General features: G+C 36.8%; 1 protein-coding gene across 8 annotated transcripts in view; it reads right to left on the bottom strand.

The window, feature by feature from the left end:
* Positions 1-114: 114 nt before the first annotated feature.
* The window catches only part of Usp3 (ubiquitin specific peptidase 3), a 98,710-nt gene continuing 76,209 nt past the window's right edge, over positions 115-22,615 (bottom strand). For 4 of the 8 annotated variants that reach the window (XM_048793683.1, XM_048793680.1, XM_048793684.1 and 1 more), the window contains 7 exons: positions 22,152-22,298; positions 18,603-18,709; positions 18,347-18,427; positions 5,777-5,895; positions 5,375-5,488; positions 5,150-5,217; positions 115-3,631 (listed from right to left, as the gene is read on the bottom strand). In XM_048793683.1, coding sequence (XP_048649640.1) covers positions 3,466-3,631; positions 5,150-5,217; positions 5,375-5,488; positions 5,777-5,895; positions 18,347-18,427; positions 18,603-18,709; positions 22,152-22,298 — 802 coding nt within the window. In that variant the 3' untranslated portion in view covers positions 115-3,465. Of the gene's footprint in view, positions 3,632-4,420; positions 4,505-5,149; positions 5,218-5,374; positions 5,489-5,776; positions 5,896-18,346; positions 18,428-18,602; positions 18,710-22,151; positions 22,299-22,615 lie in introns of all 8 variants that reach the window. The other 4 variants (XM_048793678.1, XM_048793682.1, XM_048793679.1 and 1 more) reach the window with 4 other exon arrangements.

A 22,615-nucleotide genomic window follows, 5' to 3' on the forward strand; every position in this document is an offset into this window, starting at 1 on the left:
AATATTGGGACTTCTGTAAGAACTACTACCTTTTGATAGTTAAGGCCCAGAGCTGGAGTCAGCACATCATTTATTTGGCTCCACTGAAAGGGATTCAGAAATAACAGTCAGAAGGAAAGAGAACAGACCTTTAATGATACTTCCCATAGAATAGTTGAGGCTGGTGAAGCAGAAAAGGGATGTGATTACAACTTGAATGAACCAGTCACTTGCACAATTAAACAATCCTCTTCGCATAATACACACTAAGTTTTAATGGCAAACAGTAACGTCACAGCACAACCAGCATGTGGAGGCTGTCACGCTCACACCTGAGGAGGTTCTGCACCAGTGATGAGGTGCAGAGACCTGGACCAGAGACAATTCCACACACTCACTGCTCCTTCCTGGGCCAGGGGCATCATCCAATGGCCACACCTGGTCACAGGGGACCCACACCCTGACTGCGGGAAAAGGCCTTGCTATGAGCCTTTCCAGGCCCCAAGTGCAGAGGCTCCTTCGGCAACAGAGGGTCCATGAGAGAGTTTAGGGGATGGTGGAAGTCACAATGGGATAAATATGTCTAAAAAGATTTATGTACACTAAAACAGCACTGCCTGTCTGAAGACACCTTTCTCCAATGAAGGAGCGGTTTGGCTTAAGAAATAAATATGTCCCACCCCAGAAACCATGCTGTTGAGTAGGTTCCACAGGTTGAGACACATATTTAACACTTAACCAGGCCCAGCACGCTTGACTGGTTTAATTCTATTATATCTGTCATCACTATACACTGAGTAGAATACAGTGGATAAGCAAAGGTTTCTCCACCATGGAGAGAGATTTGTGTTGCCACAAACTGTTTCTATTCCCATCTGTGTGGGAGGACTTCTGAGAATTTCCTGTTCCATGGAGCCACATGACATGAGGCCCTGCCTCAGCATAAGTTCTGAGCAAGAAGCCACATTCGGGTTAGAGACAACATGGCGCGGAAAAAGCCCTGAAGAGCAAAGAAAGATCCGTTAACTGCGGTGTGATAAGGCTACAGCTACAGGATGAAAATACAAATAGGCACATTTACATCATGGGCACTCAGATGGATCCAATCACTTTCCAAGAGTCTTCATGATACCACTCTAAATATTCTGCTTAAAAATGAGCAATAAGAATGCTACAAAAATTCAAAGAGGAGGTGTGTTCTTCACATAAACCAACAGTACTGCCTGTCCGAAGACCACTTTCACCAACAAAGTAGTCCAGCCTGCCACTAAGTTCCACTTAGTATGAAAAGACATGTCTTCATCAGTATGGATTCTGCCAGTATTTACTGTTCAGTCATCTCAGTGCCCATGCCAAGACTGGAGTCCTAAGTGTGATGTTAGATGATCTAGCTGTCTACCTTCTGAGCCAAGGAGCCTGACTCACAGCAGAACTAAGCAAGGTCAGAGGAGACTTACTTTTCAGTTATATGTGTTTTAACGTACTGATTGATAGATTAGCATAAATCAGTCAAACTCATTTCTGTAGACCAAATGTTATATTTGTATATAGTTCCACCTAATATAATTCAGTGCTGTAAATTATTTTAAATACTAATTGCCTGCTAGGACTCTGATTCTTAACTCTAAGACCTAAAGTTTTACTCTTTGGAGTGAAAACTTAGGCCAGTGTTGTCCAAGAGAACTCTATCCATTGTGGAATGTCCTAGACCTGCACAATCCTAGCCAGGTATGGGCGCTGAACACTTGAGATATGACTAGTATGAGTGAGGAACTGAGTTTTAAATTTAAATAACCACATATGGCCCTCATATTAGATAACACAAGTTTAGACATAACTGCAGTTTGCTCCTTGTCGTATTAAAACATTTATCCAGCAAATGTGTTCTGCTCTGAGAGAATGTGGGATTTATCCAGCTAATTATTAAGAAGGAAAAGAAGCCACCTCTGCTCCTATAACTATAAACAACTGACCTAGGAGGAAAGCCATCAGACTTTCTTTTACATACACTAGAAAAAGTTTTGACTATTTTTCCTTTAAATTAAAAAAAAGAAAACAGGATTGCCAAAAAGTCTGCTTGCCTGGCTGAACATGAAATGTATTTTGTCCTTTGTTGAGAAAAGGAAGAAAAGAATGGCAGGGACAAGAAATGAACAAGAAAATGGCACGCAGTTCAATGCCTGCATGCCTGTGCTGGCAATCCTACTCTCCCCAAATAATTTACAAGTAATGCCATCACCACCTCAAAATTAAAGAGCTGTCTTAGAACCCTTGAGCAATCACAAATGCCTTCTTTAAATGAGACTCTGAGTTCACATTTCAATTTGAGCTCCATCTAAATAGTGCCTGTACCTATTTTTATGGACAACAGTTTTGAAACAAACACTACTGAGTTCAAGAATACAAATTATACTTATTCAAAGTGAGAATATTTTTAACTTGCTCTGCTCTCAGGATAGGCCAAGAGAGTTAAAACCCAAAGTAGCAATGACTCCAACTTCCTTCTGTAAAAGCAGACCCCACAACGACACCTGGAGTGTAGGTGATGGCCACCATCAATTCTGGATCATCTATCTCTTCCTCAGATGGCCAAGTAAGAAGCAAGTCTAAAGTAGACATGCAGTTACTCCCAGTGCTACAACTAAAGGGGGATTTAGATGCTGATTCAAAAAGGCAAAGAGAAGCTATGATTTTTCTCACCAGATAGCACCTGTACCATGCAACAGACTCACAGACGTTTTTAAACATTATGACATATTTGTTCTTATTTGGATTTTTCTGTGTTCCTGACCTGTCTCCCCCTATGAAAACACAAAAACTCCAGAAACTGAAAAACCCAGAAAATAGAGTAATTTTTGAATCTGCAGTACAGGTATAACCGGACCAAAAAATTTATTTAGTTATTGCTGATAATCAGCAGCCATGAGACACCACCAGCAGCAATTACCTGGTCTACTTAAGGATGCACTCTCAGTTATCTTTTACAGTCAAAAAGAATGATTACTGAGCATTCACTGTGAAATCTTATGGGCCACAAATTCTGCACACACATGATCCTTGATTGGGAGTCAACCTAATCCATCCCAGCTGTAAAAAGGCAGCAGGCAGTTATGTCACTCTTCACACTCAAGAGTGTGCCTTGCTTTCAGCATGTGAGAGTAACAAAAGCATTGATGTAAATGTGCTTGAAGTGAGAACTGAAAACATTAATATAAAAAAGGCAAACAGAACTAAGTTCTTGAAACTACATATAAAAATCGAATTATTACAACTAAAGCAGCAAATCAAAATGTCTGCTGAGGTTTTCTGGTAGAACAACAAAAAATTAGTTGGTGCCCATGTTCAATAAGTCACTACTAATGACAAAACTAAACCCAAAACAGGAAATTGAAAAGTGCATAATGAAATTAAATCTTAGATCAAGTATTTATGGAAAATTGGAAATGTTGCCCAGTATAGTTGATGAATAATGATTCAGAGGAGGTATTAAAGTTTATCTGATCCAGCTTTAGCCTGGCGCTCCACATAAAAAAGGATGTAGGCCTTTGCCTTCACAACGGTCTCTTCATCAGTCAGTGTTACAGTACTGTCATTGAAATGGAACCAGCGGCCTTCATGAGTTGCATATGCCGTGTAATGTCCAGAACCAACCCTGTAAAGAAAAGGCACAAGATCAAAGAATATCAAAAGACTGCACAAATCACAAGTACCTGTGCAAACTTATAACCATTTGTTATACATAAAATAGATTTTAATAAGTACTATAATTAAAGAATAAATCCTAGAAACTTTTGGTTTAAGACGGTTGACTGAGCCCATCTGTTTACTTTCCTCCAAACCCAATGAAAAGATAAGGAATATACTGATACTGGAAAATAGAAAGGAATACCATCAATTGACCAGAAATTAAGGGTTTTCTAGAACACACAAAGCAGATAGCACTGGATTAATAGGGAAATTAACAGAGTTGTCAAACTTTTAACCTAACAAGTATAAATTAAAGCCTACAGAAACATGGAAAACAATGCTAGATTTCCTGTCAGGATCTTGGAAAAATCTGAGCTTAAGAACGAGTCTGCCTCAAAGGAAGCACAATCCCCTGATGCTTTGGTTATCAAGAGCTTTTCCCTGTCAGTATGACCCAACTGTCACACATAGCACCCCAGTGTCAGTCCTCCCCATCAGGAAAGAGGCCTGCTAGAAAAACCCTTACTACAAAAAACAAAACAAAAAAGTTACAGACTAATCTTCAATTTGGGTACAGATGAAACCCAAATTGATTACTTGGAAAAAAACAGGCCATAGTGGTCTCTGGAAACAGAAACAGAAGATACAGCCAGGAAAGTGACTATACACTTAATAGGGATTCCAGAAGAGAGAAAAGAGAATGAGATAGAACATATGAAAATGTCTATGAGGTGAAGACTAAAAGTGTCCCTACCAGCTACCAAGCAGGAATGCATCCAATATTTTTTAAGTCCAAAGGTAGAGGATCATACAACTTCTAGAGAAAAAGCTGGGATGCCTATAAAAAAGTGAGAATTAGATTTGTACAAGACTTGTCATTTGCAACTCTGGATGGTGAAGTCAATGGAGTAATGTCTACAAAGCTGTGAGGGAAAAGGATTTTAAACATAGGTATTGATTTGCCCAAATATAGCAGTCCATGTTTAAAGATAAAATAACCATTCTCAAATGGACCAAAAACAAGAAGATATGTGCCCCTAGTATAAGCTTTCAAGGAAAAAATTAAGAATGTAATTCAACAAAGTAAAAAACAAATCTTGAAAGTACATGACATGGGTAAATTACTTTAAATATCATCCCATTTTATCCTCATATAAATTTCAATTGGCAAAGAAAATAAATACCTTTGAGTAAAAATGACTCAGAATATTGTGGAAAAAAGACTAGGTGCTCAATACTGGGCCCAAATGAACCATTTTCCATTTTGCTTTTATATTCCTTCTCTTAGTGCTTCACAACATCCTCTCAGGAATTCTTTCCACATTGAGATGGAAGGAAAGTTCTACTTCACACCTACTTTAATGAGTCTGAATTCATTTTTAGGGAGTTCAAAGAGAATTATCAAGACTGGCGCAAAATTGCAGGTGTTCTTGCGCCTGCCACCTGTTGTTCCCACCCACAAGCAGAAGGCTGACATACTCACCCAGAACCATGGTGCACCACTACAGCAGCAAGGTCATACAGGCAGTTCTCTGGGCCACTGTTCTCAGGCTGTGGAACAAGGGAGAAGGCATTCTGAGAACTGGGTTAGGAGCAGTGGCCAATGACATCAGTGTCTCCTGCCTCTCTGACCTTGACTGTCTCTGTGTGAAGACTTAAATGTATCATACAGTACCTTTTTACCATGCTAAAAAGGTAATCACCTTACCTCTAGTAAGTAGCATTTCATGTCTAAGCCTCTCAGTGGAAATTCTACGTATGTATCAACTTTGTTTCTTAAATATGCTGTCCAATGAAATCTTTTCAAATGCAAGCATAGCACCTGGATGACAGAGATAAGAATGAACACTGTGAACCAACACCCAGTTTATCTTCCAATAACTTCCAGTCTAATGTTGCTCAATATTTTAGGTATCCTATCAGTATTTCTTCTGACCCTTGCTATTGCTTTCTTCCAGCATACCTATGAACTCTCAAAAGTTCAGCTTTTATTGAAACCCTGGAGACCAATACAGAACAGTTCACACAGTCTAAAATTATAAGAATTTTTTTGATTAGTCAAGCATTTTCCCCTTTGAAATAGCATCATAATTTGAAATTCAACACTTACCTTAGGCAGTTTTTGAATCCAGAACTTTTTTGTGGACTTTTGTTTCTTTTTGCATTTATGGCACATATATAACTCTGTCTCATCAAGTTCTTCTAAATCAGTAAAACTGCGAAGACAATCTAAAACCAAATTGATTTGGGCAGCATTAAAACAAGATGCCTTTTATAAAGACAATGCACACTCTAGGGGAAAAAACTGAATTTGAAGCCAAATGACTCAGATTTAAAGCTCAGCTGTATCAGCTCTGTGACCTTAGAAAAGTCAGTCTTCCTCAGGTGCAAACTGGAAACAAAAATAATATCTACTTGAAAAGCTGTGTGAGGAAAAGAAATAACATGTGTAAAGCACCTGGCATCATGCCTGACAGCTGGAGAAATGAAAAATGATGTTGGATTAACTATAATTAATAAAAGAATTAGTCTGAAAAGTCTAATAAAAACTCATTCCTGATGAAATCAAAGTTTCAGTAGCAACTTCTCTCAATATGTGACCTTAGAGAGGTCACAAAGCCCCAAGCTTATAAAAAATAAAGTAAAATTTAGATCAAACATTTTCAAAGTAAACATAGATTGTCACAGAAGGCTAATCTCCAATCTCCAATGAAACTTTTATCCAGACTCTACTCTAAAGTCCCCTACATAAATCATAGCAATTTAAAAAAATTTTTTTAGTTGTACTTGGACACAATACATTTATCTTATTTATTTTTATGTGGTGCTGAGGATCGAACCCAGGGACTTGTATGTGCTAGGTGAGTGCTCTGCAGCTGAGCCATAACCCCAGTCCTACTTTTTTTTTTCTTTTTAATTGTTTAATCTGGGGTTTGGTAAACTGTGGTTCTAAGCCAAATCCAGCCAGCCATCTGGTTTTGCAAATTATTTCTGTTGGTACACAGCTGCACCCATTTGCTTACAAATGGCCTTTTATACTACAATAGCAGAATTCAGCAGCTGGGCAGAGAGACCTTATGTGCTGCAAAGCCTAAAATAGTTATTCTCTGCTTTTTTACAGAAAGTCTGTCAACTCCTGCAACCAGTCATATTCAGAAGTCTATATAAAATGTATGTTGTTATTCCATAGAAAAAATATTATTATACTGACAGCTCAGGGCAAGAGATGAATTCTCTCCAGTACTTGAGGATCCAGGGTCTGTGTGAACATCTGCTAGAGTTGTGCAGTGGACAATGTCACTTTCCTCTCCCAGAAGTAGCCATGTCTTCTGGAGTTAATAATTTCTTTGCCTATTCTTTTAGACCACAAATATGCATTTATGTATCATTAAACAATGTATTAGTTTGATAAGATGGTTAAACTATGGAAGGAAAGACAAGACTGTCTCTGAACTCTGAGTTTCCAGGTCACAATCAGCCTCAACATCCTGACAGAGCGTAAGAAAAAGCCTCTATGGGGAAGTTAGTGGGAGCAGGGTCTAATAGGGCTTAGATGTGGCCTGGTATTAGAGGGGCAAGCACAGGATCAAGATGCATTCTTGAATATGCCTTTGCCTCATGATTCCTAGTGCCTGGAAGTACATCCTCCCCTCATCTCAATTCTTATTTCTTTCTAAACCTCCCCTTCTTTCCTCAGTTTGCCCTCATATTCCATGAATATTGTTTCATCAAAAAGGGTTCCTAGGAAAGGTACATTGTTTCAACATTATACTTCCTAAAGCAAGTCTCAAGACACCAACCCAAACTTGAATATATAGTGGTACCATTCTCAGAGGCGTCCCAAGTTCCATGTCTCTAGCTGTAAAGATAACTGACTATTGTGAAGACTGGTTGGTTCTATGAATCCCTTTAGACTGGCCACTATGGTGCCTGTAAGTTGTAAAGCTGAAATCATGGGAGGTTTTATCAGCAAATATTTGCTGCATCATGTAAAAAGCTGTGTGGCCTTGGCAGGGATAGGAGATGCTCAAAGAAAAATATTGTCAAAAGAATGAAAAGACAGGATACAATGTCAACTCACAAAAATCAGTGGCATTTTTGTATTTTAACAATGAACAAGCCAAAAAAGAAATTAAAACAATTCCATTTACAACAGCATTAAGAAGAATATTTTTTATTTTTTTTATTTTTGGGGGGGTTCCAGGGATTGAATTTAGGGGTACTTGACTACTAAGTCACATCCCTGGCCCTATTTTGTATTCTTATTTAGAGTCAGAGTCTCACTGAGGTTGCTTAGCACCTCTTTTTGCTGAGGCTGGCTTTGAACTACAATCCTCCTGCCTCAGCCTCCCAAACCACTGGGATGATAGACATGAACCACCAAGCCCAGCCAAGAAGAATAAAATTCTTAGGAACATGTTTAACCCAAGGCAATAAAAGACTTGTACCTGAAAACTATAAAACATCACTAAGAGAAATTTAAAAACATAAATAAATGAAAAGACACTCTGTTCATGAGTTCAATTTCCTATTAATAGGAGGGGGTTACTAAAGAAGTAGTAGATGGCATTGTCAGTCTCCTTTGGTAATTAATTAGAATCTCCAAGAATCTGATAACTCTTTTAAGTGCTGAGATTAAAGAATGTATAATCAGTACTCCCCAGTAACTCATTTGTAACCTTGAGACCAAAATTAAAATGCCTGGAAGTACTAGGCTGCTCTCTTGTTCCTTCTCCCTGCCACCACTGGGGAGCGCCTCAGCAAGTCACATTGGCAGTAATCCAAGTGGAGGGCCCCAAATGCTTTACAAAAGCAGGGCTGTAAAGCAGGTCTCCACACCCACACTCACCACCACCTTGCTTCCTTTCTAAAAACAGTACCTCTTGCTATCATCTGTCCTGTCCTCATCTTATCCCAGCAACTTACTTTCCAATATCTTTCCTCCCTGTCTTCTTGAGACACTTAAAATTTACAGAGTGACCACCCAGTAGTCTCTCAGCTGTTTTATGCAAAACATAGTGATGAAGACATGTGATAAAATGGAATAGAAGATACAGTCAGGCTAAGTCCTTTGGAGATACATAATGAGCAATATAAGCTGAGCCTGATTTTTCCAGCAGTTTAAAAATTGGTGGCCCTGGGGCTGGATTTGAAGCTCAGAGACAGAGCGCCTGCCTTGCACATGTGAGGCTCTGGGTTTGATCCTCAGCACCACATAATAAACAAATAAATAAGAAATAAAGATTTTTTTAAAAAATTGGTGGCCCTGGCTGTCAACCCATTTTGTCCATCATCCCAGATGTGGAACACATATAAATGCTGTAGTATAGTATGTAATAAATGTAATATAATATATAAGTTCTAGATTATGATAAAACAATCTTTTTTAATGCACCAGTGTCAGTTCATTTAAATACTTGAAGTTTTGAAAACTTTAGACTTAATGGGTTAATGAAAATGGAGGAATACAGAGCAACAAAGCTTTCTCAAGATGTGAATGGTAGTAGCTAGTGGACTGTCCCTGGCTATGTGTTCTGCTTCCACAGATGGGCATGGAGGTGAGGTTTATATTGATGGTTTTGCAAAAGTAAACTAGTACATTTTAGGGTCACTCAGGCTTTCAAAATAGTACAATAGGTCAAAATAGTACAATAGGTCACATATGTAAATGTTAAGGATATGCTGTATCCAGGGAGTCTTCCTCTTAAATAGTGCTCATTTGTATTATGTTTTAATGATAATGACTTTCCTTATTATTACAAAGCAACATGTCCATTCTAGAATTTGGAGGAAAATTAAAAAACAATACACAAAGAATATAAGCATCCATTATAAGCCCTACTTCCAGACATCAAGGTTAAGGGATTTTTAAAATCTGTTATTTAAAAGTTATTTTATAAAGTCAGCAGTTGGAACTTTAAGAATAATTATGGAGTTAAACCATGACCAATAGGTATTAGGTTTCTAGGAGTGCCGTAGCAGCTTTTTGAAACCTACAATGGAGATGACTGCAGTAGTGACGGTGAATCTCTATTAATCAACTATGCAACATAATGTGACAGCCTCATTACCAAAACTCCCTCGGAGGCTCCCCTCCAGTACACCGTCTCTGACCTTAGGCTGCTGCTGCTGTCATGATGAGTCCAACCTCTTGGTGGGACTGCAGTAGCAAGTGTGGGGATTCTGAACCTGTTAACCCAGCAGGGAGAAGTGTGGGAACAGGGTTTCTTGAGGTGGGAAAAACTAAAACCCAACTAATGAACAATGAGGATAAGAATTTCTAGCATTATCACTATTTTCTCCTAAGGAATTCACCCCACCTTTACCCTCAGTTTTATTTTGCTCCAAGACTTGCTAGAGAAGTTAAAATCAGAATTGTTTCATAACCCTAACAACATATCAGGTGGCAGTTGCAACTACATGCAGCAGATGGGAGGCAGTGTTGTACAGTCGTAAAGCTCACAGGTTCCAGAATAGGCCTGCCTGGATTTCCATCCTGGTATAAGCTCTGCCACCTGTTTACTACTGAAACACTTTTTTATTACTGAAAATTGGAAACAATTTAAATGTCCCCAAACAGGTACTAATTTAGTATATTTTACTATGTATTAAGTTGATAATAGCTATGCCATAGAATGTGCCTACAAAATATCATTCACACTATGTATAGAAGTATATTATGTACAGTGATTTCATTTATGTAAACTAAACATTTATATGGGCATTTAAATTAACAGCATGTTATCTCAGGGAAGTGGGATCCAAGAGGAAATGGAACTGTTACTTATTTTTTCATTTTTAAACATATTTATCACATAATATTTGAAGGAAGTAAAAGAAAATATATTAACTTATGCACACTTCCTAATTAAGCTTTGCTAAATTAAATTTACATAGTACATAAAGGTGATCTAGTAACTTTAACAAACCAGTTTTACTTCTGCTTTCCATAAACAGTTTATATTATGTGGAAGACTGCCAGTTGTTAAAATACACCCTGAGACCCTTGAGAATCTTAGGAGTTTTAAAACTGATGTACATGTTTCCTCTCATGAAGTGCAATAAAGCATAAGCAGCTTCCTCAGATTCTTAATTAAGAAACTAACACATACTATTTTGCTAAAAGAAAAAAATGTTGACAGCATAGTAGAAAAATGTGAACTGTGCAAGAAGAGTAAAAATATGCCTTACATGTTAACTAGGAGTTTCTTATCTTAAAAAAAATAAATATTCCTTTTAAATTTAAAAAAGAAATGCTTCAAGGAACATCTTTTGTATATATTATTGTCCACATCAGTGAAACTGCTACAACTAAGGAAATGCCTATTACAAGTGGTGATGTCCCTAACCATCCAAAAACAAGTGCACCAATTTATAGTCCACCACTTCACTAAAAGATAGTCTCTAGCTTTATCATTTTCACCCAGTTGTGTTACTTACATTTTCTTGAATAGGATTAACATTTTTTCTGATGTTATAACGACCATTTGCATTTTTTCTTATTTATATATTTTGCTTCAGTAACATCATGATCCTGTACAGATAGCTTTTGACAGACCATCCTTAGCAAATGAGCATTTCTAATCCTCTCTTAATAAGAGATTTATCTCTTGTTCTCTTAATCAGTAATGAATCTGAAATTTTATCAAAGCTTATTTGGACATTTTAATTGTCTTCTATGATACTGTTTTAGTACACTACTGGATACTGTTTGCTAACATTTAGGATTCTTTGATCTACAACATAAATAAAAATAAGGTATATATTTTTCCTTTTTAATGGAATCTTAATCAGGTTTTACAACTGGGGTTATTTTAGTCTTTGATAATATGCATACTTTCTGTTAATAACTTCAAATCCCCGGTTCTCTCAAGTAAGTATAACAAAGATTCAAAAGGCACACATGCAATTCTTGCAAAGTGGACTTGAAGTAGGTAGGTGACTTACAAGTAATCAATTACACATCTCCACCTCCCGTTAACAAAAAAATATTTATCAATCAATTGAAGTTCACCATACTGGCTGTCTAAGAAAAGAAGTGCTCTTATTGATAAAATAGTAACAAAGAGAATGGTAACAAAGAGAATGTGGTAACAAAGAGAATGAGGAATTCCCAGATCCTATCACCTACCTGTTTAGGCTGATAGTAAGCTCATTAGCAAAAAAGTCCAGTCTGATAATTGAAAGGAAAGCTTAGTTGAGAATACAGGTAACATGTTTCTGGCCAAACTATAATCTCCTCAGGATGGTCTGAGTGCCCTAAAGCTACTCACACTAATCATGGGTCCACACTGAGAAAAACACTATCTGGGATGCAAGGCAAATGCCACACCACTTTCCTTGTTTATAGTACCAATCAACCTTATGGTGGAATCTTTAGGTTTTTCTATTTATAGGATCATATCTGCAAACAGGGATAATTTGACTTCTTTTCCTATTTGTATACCTTTCATTTCTTTCTCTTAATTACTCTAATAAAATTTTCGCACTAAATAAGAGCTGTGAAAGTGAACACCTGGTCTTGTTCCTGATTTCAGGAAATGCTTTCAGTTTTCCCCATTCAATATGATGCTGGTTGTAGGTTTTTCATATGTAGACTTTCAATGTGTTGAGGTATGATCCTTCTATATTTATTTAGGGATTTTGTCATGAAGGGATGCCGAATTTTATCAAATGCTTTTTCTGTACTGATTGAGATATCATGTGATTTTTAGCCTTCATTCTATTTATATGTATGTCTATTGATATGTTAAAACATCCTTGCATCTCTGCAACAAAACCAACTTGATACCAACTTGATCATGACTTTTTTTTTTTTAAGGTGGACACAATATCTTTATTTTTATTTTTATGTGGTGCTGAGGATCGAACCCAGTGCCTCGTGCATGCTAGGCGAACGCGCTACCACTTGAGCCACATCCCCAGCCCGTGTTATGTTTTTGTTGAGGATTTTCATCTGTATTCACTAGGGATATTAGTTTACAGTTTTTAGGTGGTTGTGTCCTCATCAGGTTTGGTACCAGGGTAATGCTCACCTTGTAGAATGAATCTGAAAGGCTTTCTTCCCTTTCAATTCTATGGAATAGTTTGAGATGCAATGGTGCTCATCTTTCGTTAAAAGGTTGTTAAAGTTCAGCAAAGACTATCCAGTCCTGGTTTTTCTTTGTTGGGAGCCTTTTTATTACCAATTCAATGTTCTTACTTGGTATTGGTCTAGTCAGGTTTATAATATCCTCTTGGTTCAATTTTGGTTAGGTCAAATGTGTCCAGACATTTGTTTATTTATTCTAGACTTTGAAATTTGTTAGCATATAATTTTTCAAAATAATCCCTAAATGATCTTTTGAATTTCTGCAGAATTGGTTGGAATGCCTCCTTTTCCATCTCTCATTTGGGTTTCCTCTCTCCCTTTCTTTCTAATCCAGCTAAAGTTTTGCTGATTTTATTTTTTACACAAGATGGTACATGCCTGTAATCCCAGTGGCTCAGAAGGCTGAGGATCACAAGTTCAAAGCCAGCCTCAGTAACTTAATGAGGCCCTAAGCAACTCAGTGAAATCTTGTCTCTACATAAAGTATAAAAGGGATGGGGATGTGGCTCAGTACCCCTGCGTTCAATCTCCAGTACCAAAAAAAAAAAAAAAATCAACTTTGTTTCATTGACCCTTGTAGTATAGTCTCCTTTAGACTTTTATTTATTTCTAGTTCTGCTCTGATCTTTTTTAAAAGAATTTTTTAGTTGTTGATGGATGTTTATTTTATTTATTTATATGTGGTGCTGAGAATCACACATGCTAGGCAAGTACTCTACCACTGAGCTACAACTCCAGCCCCTCTGCTCTCATTTTTCTTTCTTCCCTTCTAATTTCGGATATGATTTTTGTCTTTTAAGAACACTGAAATACATCATTCGTTTTTGTCAAATCTATTTTTTTTTAATGTAGGTACTCATTGCTATAAACTTCCCTCTTAACACTGCTTTTGCTTTTCCCCACAGGTTTTGGTATGCTGTTTGTCCATTTTCATTTGCTTCAAGGAATTTAATTTTTTCCTTGACTTCCTCAATGACCCACTGTTCAAATTGTATTGTTCAATCTCCATGAATTTGCATGACTTCTAAAGTTTCTCTTGCTATTGACTTGTAGTTTCATTCCAATGTGACCCAACAAAGATACAGGGCATGATTTCAATTTTTTTGAATTTGATAAGATTCGTTTTGAGGCCTACTATTTGGTCTATTTCAGAGAAAGTTCTCTGTGCTAGTGAAAAGAATGCATATCCTGCACCAGTTGGATGGAATGTTCTGTAAGTCTAAGTCCATTTTATCTATGGTGTAGTTTAACTGATGTTGATTTGCTGATTTTTTTGTCTGGATGCTCTATCCACTGGTGAAGAGTAGGGTGATGAAATCCCCAACTATTATTGTATGACAGCCTATCTCTCCCTTTATATCTAATAGTATTTGCTTTATAAAATCATGTGCTTCATTATTAGATACATAGATTTTTAATCATTTTATCATCTTGATGATTTCTTGATCATTACATAGTAACCTTTTCTCTGTAAAGTCTATTTGCCAGATATAAGTATGGCTCCTCCTGCTTATTTTCACATTCAATCTGCATTCACTTTTCTTCCTTTCACTTTCATTCTGTGACCTTACTAGTGAGGTGAGTTTCTTATAGGTAGCATATTTCTGGGTCTTACTTTTTTAAAATATTTTTTTTAGTTGTAGATGGATAAAATATATTTATTTATTTTTATGTGGTGCTGAGGATTGAACGCAGTGCCTCACACATGCAAGGCAAATGCTCTACCACTGAGCTACAATCCCAGCCCTGGGTCTTATTTTTTTAATCCATTCAGCCAGTCTATGTCTTTTAGTTGGAGAATTAAGACCATCTACTTTTAGAGTTATTATAAAAGGTATGGACTTGTGCCTATAATTGTGTTGATTTTCTTCTAGTTGAATACTGAATATTTCTTCTAGTTTGAATATTATTTCTTTCCCTCTCATTCATATTTGGGTTTGATGGCATACTATATTGATAACGTCTGATGTTTTTTTCTCATTTGTGTATCTTCTACTAGGGCTTTTCATTTTCACATGCTGTCTTGGTGGTAGTAATCTTTTCACCTTTGGGTGAAGGACCCTGAGACATCTTTTGCAAGGCTGGTCTGGTGATCAAGAACTATTTATTTTTTGCTTATCTTGGAAGGTTACTATTTCTGCTTTGATTCTGAATAGCTTTGCTGGGTACAGTAATCATGACTGGCAGTTAATTCTATTAGGACTTGAAATACATCATTCCATACCCACCTGGAATACAGGGTTTCTGCTAAGAAATCTGTTGTGAATCTAATCGAGTTGCCCTTAAGTGTGACTTGGCCTTTTTTCTCCTGCACATTTTTAAATTCTTTGCCCTGTACTTTGACAGTTTTGCTGATTTTATGTTGTGATAAGAATCTTTTTATGTTGTGATAAGAATCTGATTATATGTTGTGATAAGAATCTTTTTTGATCATGTTTATTTGGAGTTATAAAGGACTCTTGTGCTTGATTTACCATATCTTTCCCAATATTAGGTAAGTTTTGTGTTATTACTTTATTGAATATGTTTTCTATGTTTCTTAACTTTTATTTCTTCCCTTTTGGATATGTTGATAAGCTGGACATTTTATCTTCTAAAAGTGTCCCAAGGATCCTATGCATTTTCTTCTTTCTCATTTTTTCCTTTATTTTCCTTTATTTCCTTTATTCTTTTGAAAGTGACATTTCAAAAGATGTTTTCAAGCTCTTGATATTTTTCCACCTGATCTAGTCTAATGAAACTTTCAACTGTATTTATAGCAATTGCATTTATACTAATAAAGCTTTTCATTTCCAAAGTTTCTCTTTGCTGAATTTCTCATTCATATCCTATAATGTCTTCCTAATAAGTTCATTGAACTTTTTGTGTTCTCTTGGATCTCACTGAGCTTTATAAAGATCACTTTTTGAATTCTTGATTAGGCATGTCTTCCTTTTTGACATATTTGGAATTTGTTACTAAGGGAGTTATCAACCTATTTAAGAAGCATGATATTGCCGTGTTTGTCCATATTTCTTGTGTTTCTATGTTTAAGTTGATACAACTGATGACATGAATATCTATCACTTTTATGGATGGCCTTCATAAGCCAAGGCCTCTAGAAGATGTATTGGGGTATCAATTTGTTATGTAAATTGTTATTTCCAGTTGGGACCCATACAGAGAAACTCTCTATGGGCTGCACCAGAATGGGGGGAATCTAGCAATCCAGGCAGATATGGTAAAAGTAGCAGAGTGTGTGGGATGCACCCTGGTCATTCCTACAATGGGAATAGTAGCCCCTACTGGGTAATATGGGTTTCCTTAGGCACTGCTGATATTGGCTGTTACTTGAATGAGTCTCTAGTACTGGCTGCTCAAGTAGTGGTGAAGGGCTTTGAAGCACTTGTCCCCTTGATTAGATACCACTGTGGGTCCAGTTGCTTCAAAGGGATAGATGGAAGCAGGAATCACAACACGCTCTCTATTGCATTTACATCCAGTCTTGACAGTGGTGCATGATCACATGAAGTGTGGGGCAAGTGATACAGGGGACCCACATAAGTGCAAATGCAAGAAAAGTGTTATTCCTCTCTGCTGTTACTGTGGGTATGTCTGCCAAAAAGCAGGACCCCAGACTCCCCCTAGATATGCACACCTATGGATAGTTATAGTGTCTGCCAGGAAGTAAGTGGGTGAGAACCTCTCACTTACTACCAGTGTCCCAAACTACCCGAGCACCACCTGCATTCACTCTAGGAACTAGGGAAGGTCCTTTCCCTGGCCCACAGCCTTTGGACTGCTGCCGCAAAAAATCCTTAACTTACCCATGCCTGTCTCATGGGTCTTGGGCCAGATTCCCTCTATGCCCCAACTAGATAAAAAGCCTGAAATCTGTAGAGTAGACTGACTTTGGAGAAAGAGCACTGTAGATGGAATCCATGTTCAGAAGGGATCTATTGTCTGAATTTGGACTGTTCGGGTGGGTCTGGAAATCCCTGTATAGCCCTATCTCTGAGAACCTACAGATACCCCACTGCATTGGCTCTGTGGGTGGCTTCCTCACAAGTCAGACATGGTTTGGTGGAATGTCTGTGACACAAAACCCCTGAGAGTACTGGAGTTGGGAACAAGTATTAAGATGCGCAAGAGTAAAGGTTGCTATCTCATAAGAACCAGGGGAGAGGAAAACCTGCCTTCTAAGATCAGGATGGCCAGGAGGTATAGTTTCATGCAGGTGTCAGGATTGAGGGCAACTACCTGCTCAGTTCCCGCCACCCTTATTTCAGTGCTATTCATGGACCTGTTGGCCACTATGGCCCCAGCTGTAACCCTGCCTAAGAAGGTTCAGAGAAAAACTCTACCCATTAACACTACACTCCATTTCCCCCTTACACCTGATAATTCCTCAACTGTGAGGAGTTTTACCTGGCTTCTGCTGAGGCCCAATCCCACTCAGTCCCTGGGAGGTAGAACAAAAGAAATGAGGAATCTGAGCCCTGGCTGTTACTACACTTTCAGGGTACACAGTCTAAGAAGATTGGGAGAGAAACATCCTGGCATTCTACTTTTACTCTCTCCTGAGATAGGAATGGGTGGGACTCAGGTTTATGGCTATCACAGCTGCTGGCCTTGAAGCTGCAAGATGCTTAGGGAGCTGTCTTTGGTACTATGAGATGCACATAGGCCTAAGGCTTCTGGCAGTGTCAGGGGGCTAGCTGTTGGCTCCTTAGACAGGATGGTGTCTGATGGTAGCTAGTAGTGGCTATTGTACCAGCTTGGATTCTGAGGGTTGGACAAGGCCCAAAGTGAGTTACTTTTTTGGAGTAGAGCAATCCCTGTTAGATAAGCCAGTTCCCCAAATTAAATTTAAAGTCTGTGAGGACCAAGAAATTCTCCTACAGTAAAAACTACTGGTCTGCTGCTGTTAATGGGGTTGCTAAAATTGTGGGGCTCTTCCCCCCTGCAACCCTAGCCAATAGGGAGACAGGGCTAAAGTTGCAATTTGTTTTTTTCTCTAGGCTGCCTTTCTGACTCTCCATGATGTTTAAAGTTCCCATCATTTCTTTGCTGATTTCCAGAATTCTCCCCCAAAATTACTCTCCTCAAAATACAGGGGTATTTTTGTTGCCCTGGTTCTTCTCTATGGCAGAATTGCATATAAGAACCTCTATTTAGCCATCTTGGATCCTCTCTCCACAAATTTATGTCTTTTTCCTTGATTAAAAAGCTAATTCTCATCAATGAAAAAATTAGCACAAAATCTTCCAAAGTAAATTAAAAGCAGGCTTCCAGCTTAGCCAACTGTTATATCATCAATTGATTTCTCAAATTATCATTCATATAAAAGAACAAATGACACAATTTAAAACTTTGCTGAGTATTCTTTTGGTAGTCACTAGTGGGATATCCATAAAATTCTATTTCATTCCATCAGAAATTTATTTTGCTATTAAATGGAATTTTGAAGGGTAGGAAAAAAAATTCCTGTTAAGTTACAACAAAGATTCATTAAAGATATGAACCAAGATCTTTAACCACATGAAACTTAAAAATCTATTCAGCTTTTTAAGAAAAAAATGAATTCTGGAACATTAAAATATCTTTTACCTCGTAATGAACAAACTGGTCCATTTTCTTGATTTTTAGAGCGCTTACTTCTGAACTGACTTGGAATATCCAATGAAAGGTCTTAAAATGAAATAGGAAAACACAAGATTTGTTAAAGGAATATAACTTCTCAAAAAATAATCTTGAAAATAGATGTATTTATAAAGATTTTTTTTCCTTTGAAAAATAATACCATAAACATTAAAATTATTATTTTAATAAAACAGCATATATGCATATGTCAAGTATGTCTTACCTAGAAATGGATCAAATTTCCTTGACTCTGTCCCACATATGAGGCAGTTGACCTCATTCTGGAGAATGCCTCCAAATATAGCCGTAACAACAGTTGATGCTCCATTTCTGAAGAAAACACCATATGGGAAACATCTCACTAAAAACCACTTCTTTGGAAGAATATGTATATAATTTATATTTATTTAAATTATGAACTAAAAACATCAAAGCTATATATACATATACTAAATAAAAGGTTTAAGTTACTGGTCTTCCCCTTCTAATCCTGCTACTTTCTCCATAAACAACTAACACTTATATACATGATGTATTTGTATTAACAACAAATGTATATGTATGGCAAGATACCCCTTCCACCACCTGCCCTCACATATCCCTCAGAAAGGAGGAAACTGCTATATATTTGAATCTTTGCAACACTTCTCATAATGCACTGAATTCTTACAACTACTAGACTTTTAATGTTATCCTCAGTCTGAAGAAATTTAATGCAAATTTAGTATTTACTGCTAGATGTATAACTTAAATTGAAAGTGCTGAGTATAACTGTTGAAAAACCTTTTTTAAAAGTTCACAAAAAATAAGACTAATTTTCTTGTAGAGATCAGAAATATATAAATTTAAGAACAATGAAAAATGTTACATAAGCCCTCTGTGCCTGTGCTATAGCAAATGTACACAGGATAACAGGAACAGCACCTACCCCAGAGGCCTGATGTGACAATGAAATGTGTTATAAATATACTTTAGAAGAGTGCTTTTAGCAAAAAGAAACCATTTGAAGTATTTGTCATTGTTTTATTAGCACAAAGTCAGATTACACCTGCTATTTGCTTCCCCTGCCCCCTCCAAGTATATATCTTCATCATCATGTACCTCTGATAGCTTCAGTGTGTCACAGCAGGGACATACCATGGGCTCAAAAGGGCACCAACGAGAGCAGGAATAGCAAGCACCTGTAGAGTACTATTTTGTAGGCTCCTTTCTGAGAATCCTCACAATAGCTCTATAAGGTAGATACTGGTATCTTCATTTTACAGACTAGGAAGCTGAGGCCAGGGGTAAAGTGGCTTGTCTCAAGGTCTGGCCTGAGCATCTGCTCTTAACATTATATTCCTTCTCTTAATTTAACCAAGATAATATTAATAGATATTGAAATGACTTCAGTTTTTGCTATCATCAATAGTACTACAATGAATGCCTTATGCACTTACTTAAGACAGAAAACACCTTTTGCTATTAACAATTTAAGGTGGTTTCTATCACTTAAAATTCAATTGTACTTTCTGAGTCACTCCAATTAACCTTACTGCAATGATAAAACAAACAAAAAAACCCAAGCAATTTTTCTATTTGAAAACTTTGATTCCTTTTCAAGGAAAGGCTTCCTTACTTGACTGGTAGAAGAAAAAGATTGATTTTATTATTTTAAAAAGAGTTCATAAGACACACTGGCTTTAGTAAATTAAAAAATGGAAGATACACTGAGAACCATAGACATTTCAGACTTATACTTGTGTCATAAATAAAGAATGTACCCAAAAACTACCTACTACAAATGGTGGAGCTATAACTGACCCTTTTATACTGATGGTCACATTTAACTTTATCTTTAATTAAAATGGAACTGGTTACTCCATTAAAAAGCAGTATATTTAAACTTAACATAGCTTGCTCTTCTTTTATAATCACTTCCTATGAGAAATCAAGTTTTGGCTATCTGAAGTATATAATGTACCATGACTTAAAAAAAGATTCATAAATTAATTTCAGAATTGCTGTTGCATTATATTAAAACTGTATTCCAAGAGAGCTTAAATACTGAGGCTCTTACAGTGCTGGGGTCCTTTCTATTACACTTAACAACTTTCTACATTAAAAAGAATACATCTGCCATTTTTTATCCCCCCTTCAGTGGGAGTGGGTGTATTTATATGAGTAAACAGAGATATTGCATATGGGATATTTTTCTATTTTCAGAAAATAAACATAGATCCTGAAATACCTCCTCCCATGTGCACTGAAGGAAATAAAAGGAACAGTGAATTTTTAATATTTGATTATATATATTTTTTCTTTCTATTCCTAACTCAAAAATGGAACTTGCAATTACTATTCGTTAAAAATGTCAAGAAAGGGTATAGACTAACACTGAAAACTCAGAACTAAAAGAACATCCTACATTATTATACAAGGGTGTCCTGGGCATCATATAAAATAATAAATTTCACAGTCTACCCATTTTAGAACCCAGTTCAATATCCATTGTGTATCAATATGCTATGATATAATACAAACAAATTTTCATTTAATATATACATCTTTAATTTGGTGCTAGCAAGAAAAACAATTTTCCTTTCCTTTCTATATGGGAGTCTAAATGGTGTCACAGCTACTAGAACCTGGAGGGACAAACCTTTTGAGAATTAATGGCAATTCACATCAGTTGCCTTTCTCTGATAATGCGAGATTAGCTGTGAGGCTGCTTTGTCATTAAAAAGATCAAGTCTTGCTGAGCACAGTAGTGCACGCCTATAATTCCAATGTCTTAGGAAGCTGAAGCACATGGATCACAAAGTTCAAATCCAACCTCAGCAACTTAGTGAGACCCAAGCAATTTAGTGAGACCCTATCTCTAAATATAAAAAAGAGCTAGGGGTTATGGCTCAGTGGGTAAGTGCCCCTGGTTCAATCTCCAGTACCAAGAGGAAAAAAAAATCAAGTCTTACTAAACCACGTTTATTTTATGTATTACTCTTCTTTTTCTTTGAGGGAGTCTTATAAATCCCTTTCCTATATAAATCAGTACTAACAATTTGTTTTTAATTTGAGTAAAATAAAACTATAATTGACCAAAATCCAGGCTTAAATAACTAAGTCACTCCTTCTTTAAGCAAAATAAATTCTCTGGTCTGAAAGCATATTTTGGGCTATAAGAAAGTGGTTTGTTTTTATTAATGTTGAGAGGCAAGTAAAAAATAGAGAACTTAAAAAAAAATTCCTCAGTTTCATTTAAGAAGATAGACTTTAGAAAAATTCACATTCTTTTAAGCTTTTGTGTTTGGTAAATATATAATTATTTTGTTATAAAAATTAAGTCTAAGACTAGGGCAGGGATTGTGGCTTAGTGGTGGATTATTTGCCTCACATGCGTGAGGCACTGGGTTCAATTCTCAGCACCATGTGTAAATAAATAAATAAAATCAAAGATCCATCAACAACTAAAATTTTTTTTTAAAATTAAGTCTACATATTATTCAACACAATACTCATATTTTTTCTATTTCATTTTTAAATAATCTATGCAAAAACAATCAGAACTATATTAAAATGCAAATACAAGACTCCTCTAATCTGGAAGCAAGACATGTTAATATGTTAGTCCATTTCACAAAGTTCAAGTCCATTTGGTGCACGAAAGTTTCAGCAAATGTCCAGCTAACCCCTCCATCTTCTATAATCTAACACATAGTTACACCATTACACCAATAGAAATGTCAGAGGTCCTCCGAAAAAAAAGAAAAACCAAAAGAAAACTAAATCTTACATGCAGCATTTGTTACTTGCAGGCAGAGTAGAATTCTCCTGCAGAATTGCTGAGCGGGAAACTCCATTGAAACCACCCTGAAGTTCCAAGTGCAGGTGGTCCAAAAGGTAGCGCATGAATTCATGGGCATCCTGCTGCTGATAGCCCCTTGAAGCAAAAAGAAACAGTTATGTGGAAGGCTCTGCCTGCCCAGCCAAACACTGGGGGTGAAAGGGTGGGGCAGGCAAAGTGCCTGGAAGGACTGCAGCCATATGGTCACAAGAACACCAAGTCTTCATCACCCTTTACCCCACTAGCTCTACATAATACATAAAATTTCTCTTCCAAACAGAATTTGCTACTTAAAAATAAGCTTAAAAACCACTGAACATTAGAGCTAATTGAATTTGTAATGGTATCCTCAACTGCTTCTCTGCTTTAGAGAGGAGAATACCGAGAGGCAAAAAAAAAAAAAAAAAAAAAAA

The sequence above is a fragment of the Marmota marmota genome, unplaced genomic scaffold (genome assembly GCF_001458135.2).
Source record: "Marmota marmota marmota unplaced genomic scaffold, marMar, whole genome shotgun sequence".
NCBI classification, from domain to species: domain Eukaryota; kingdom Metazoa; phylum Chordata; class Mammalia; order Rodentia; family Sciuridae; genus Marmota; species Marmota marmota.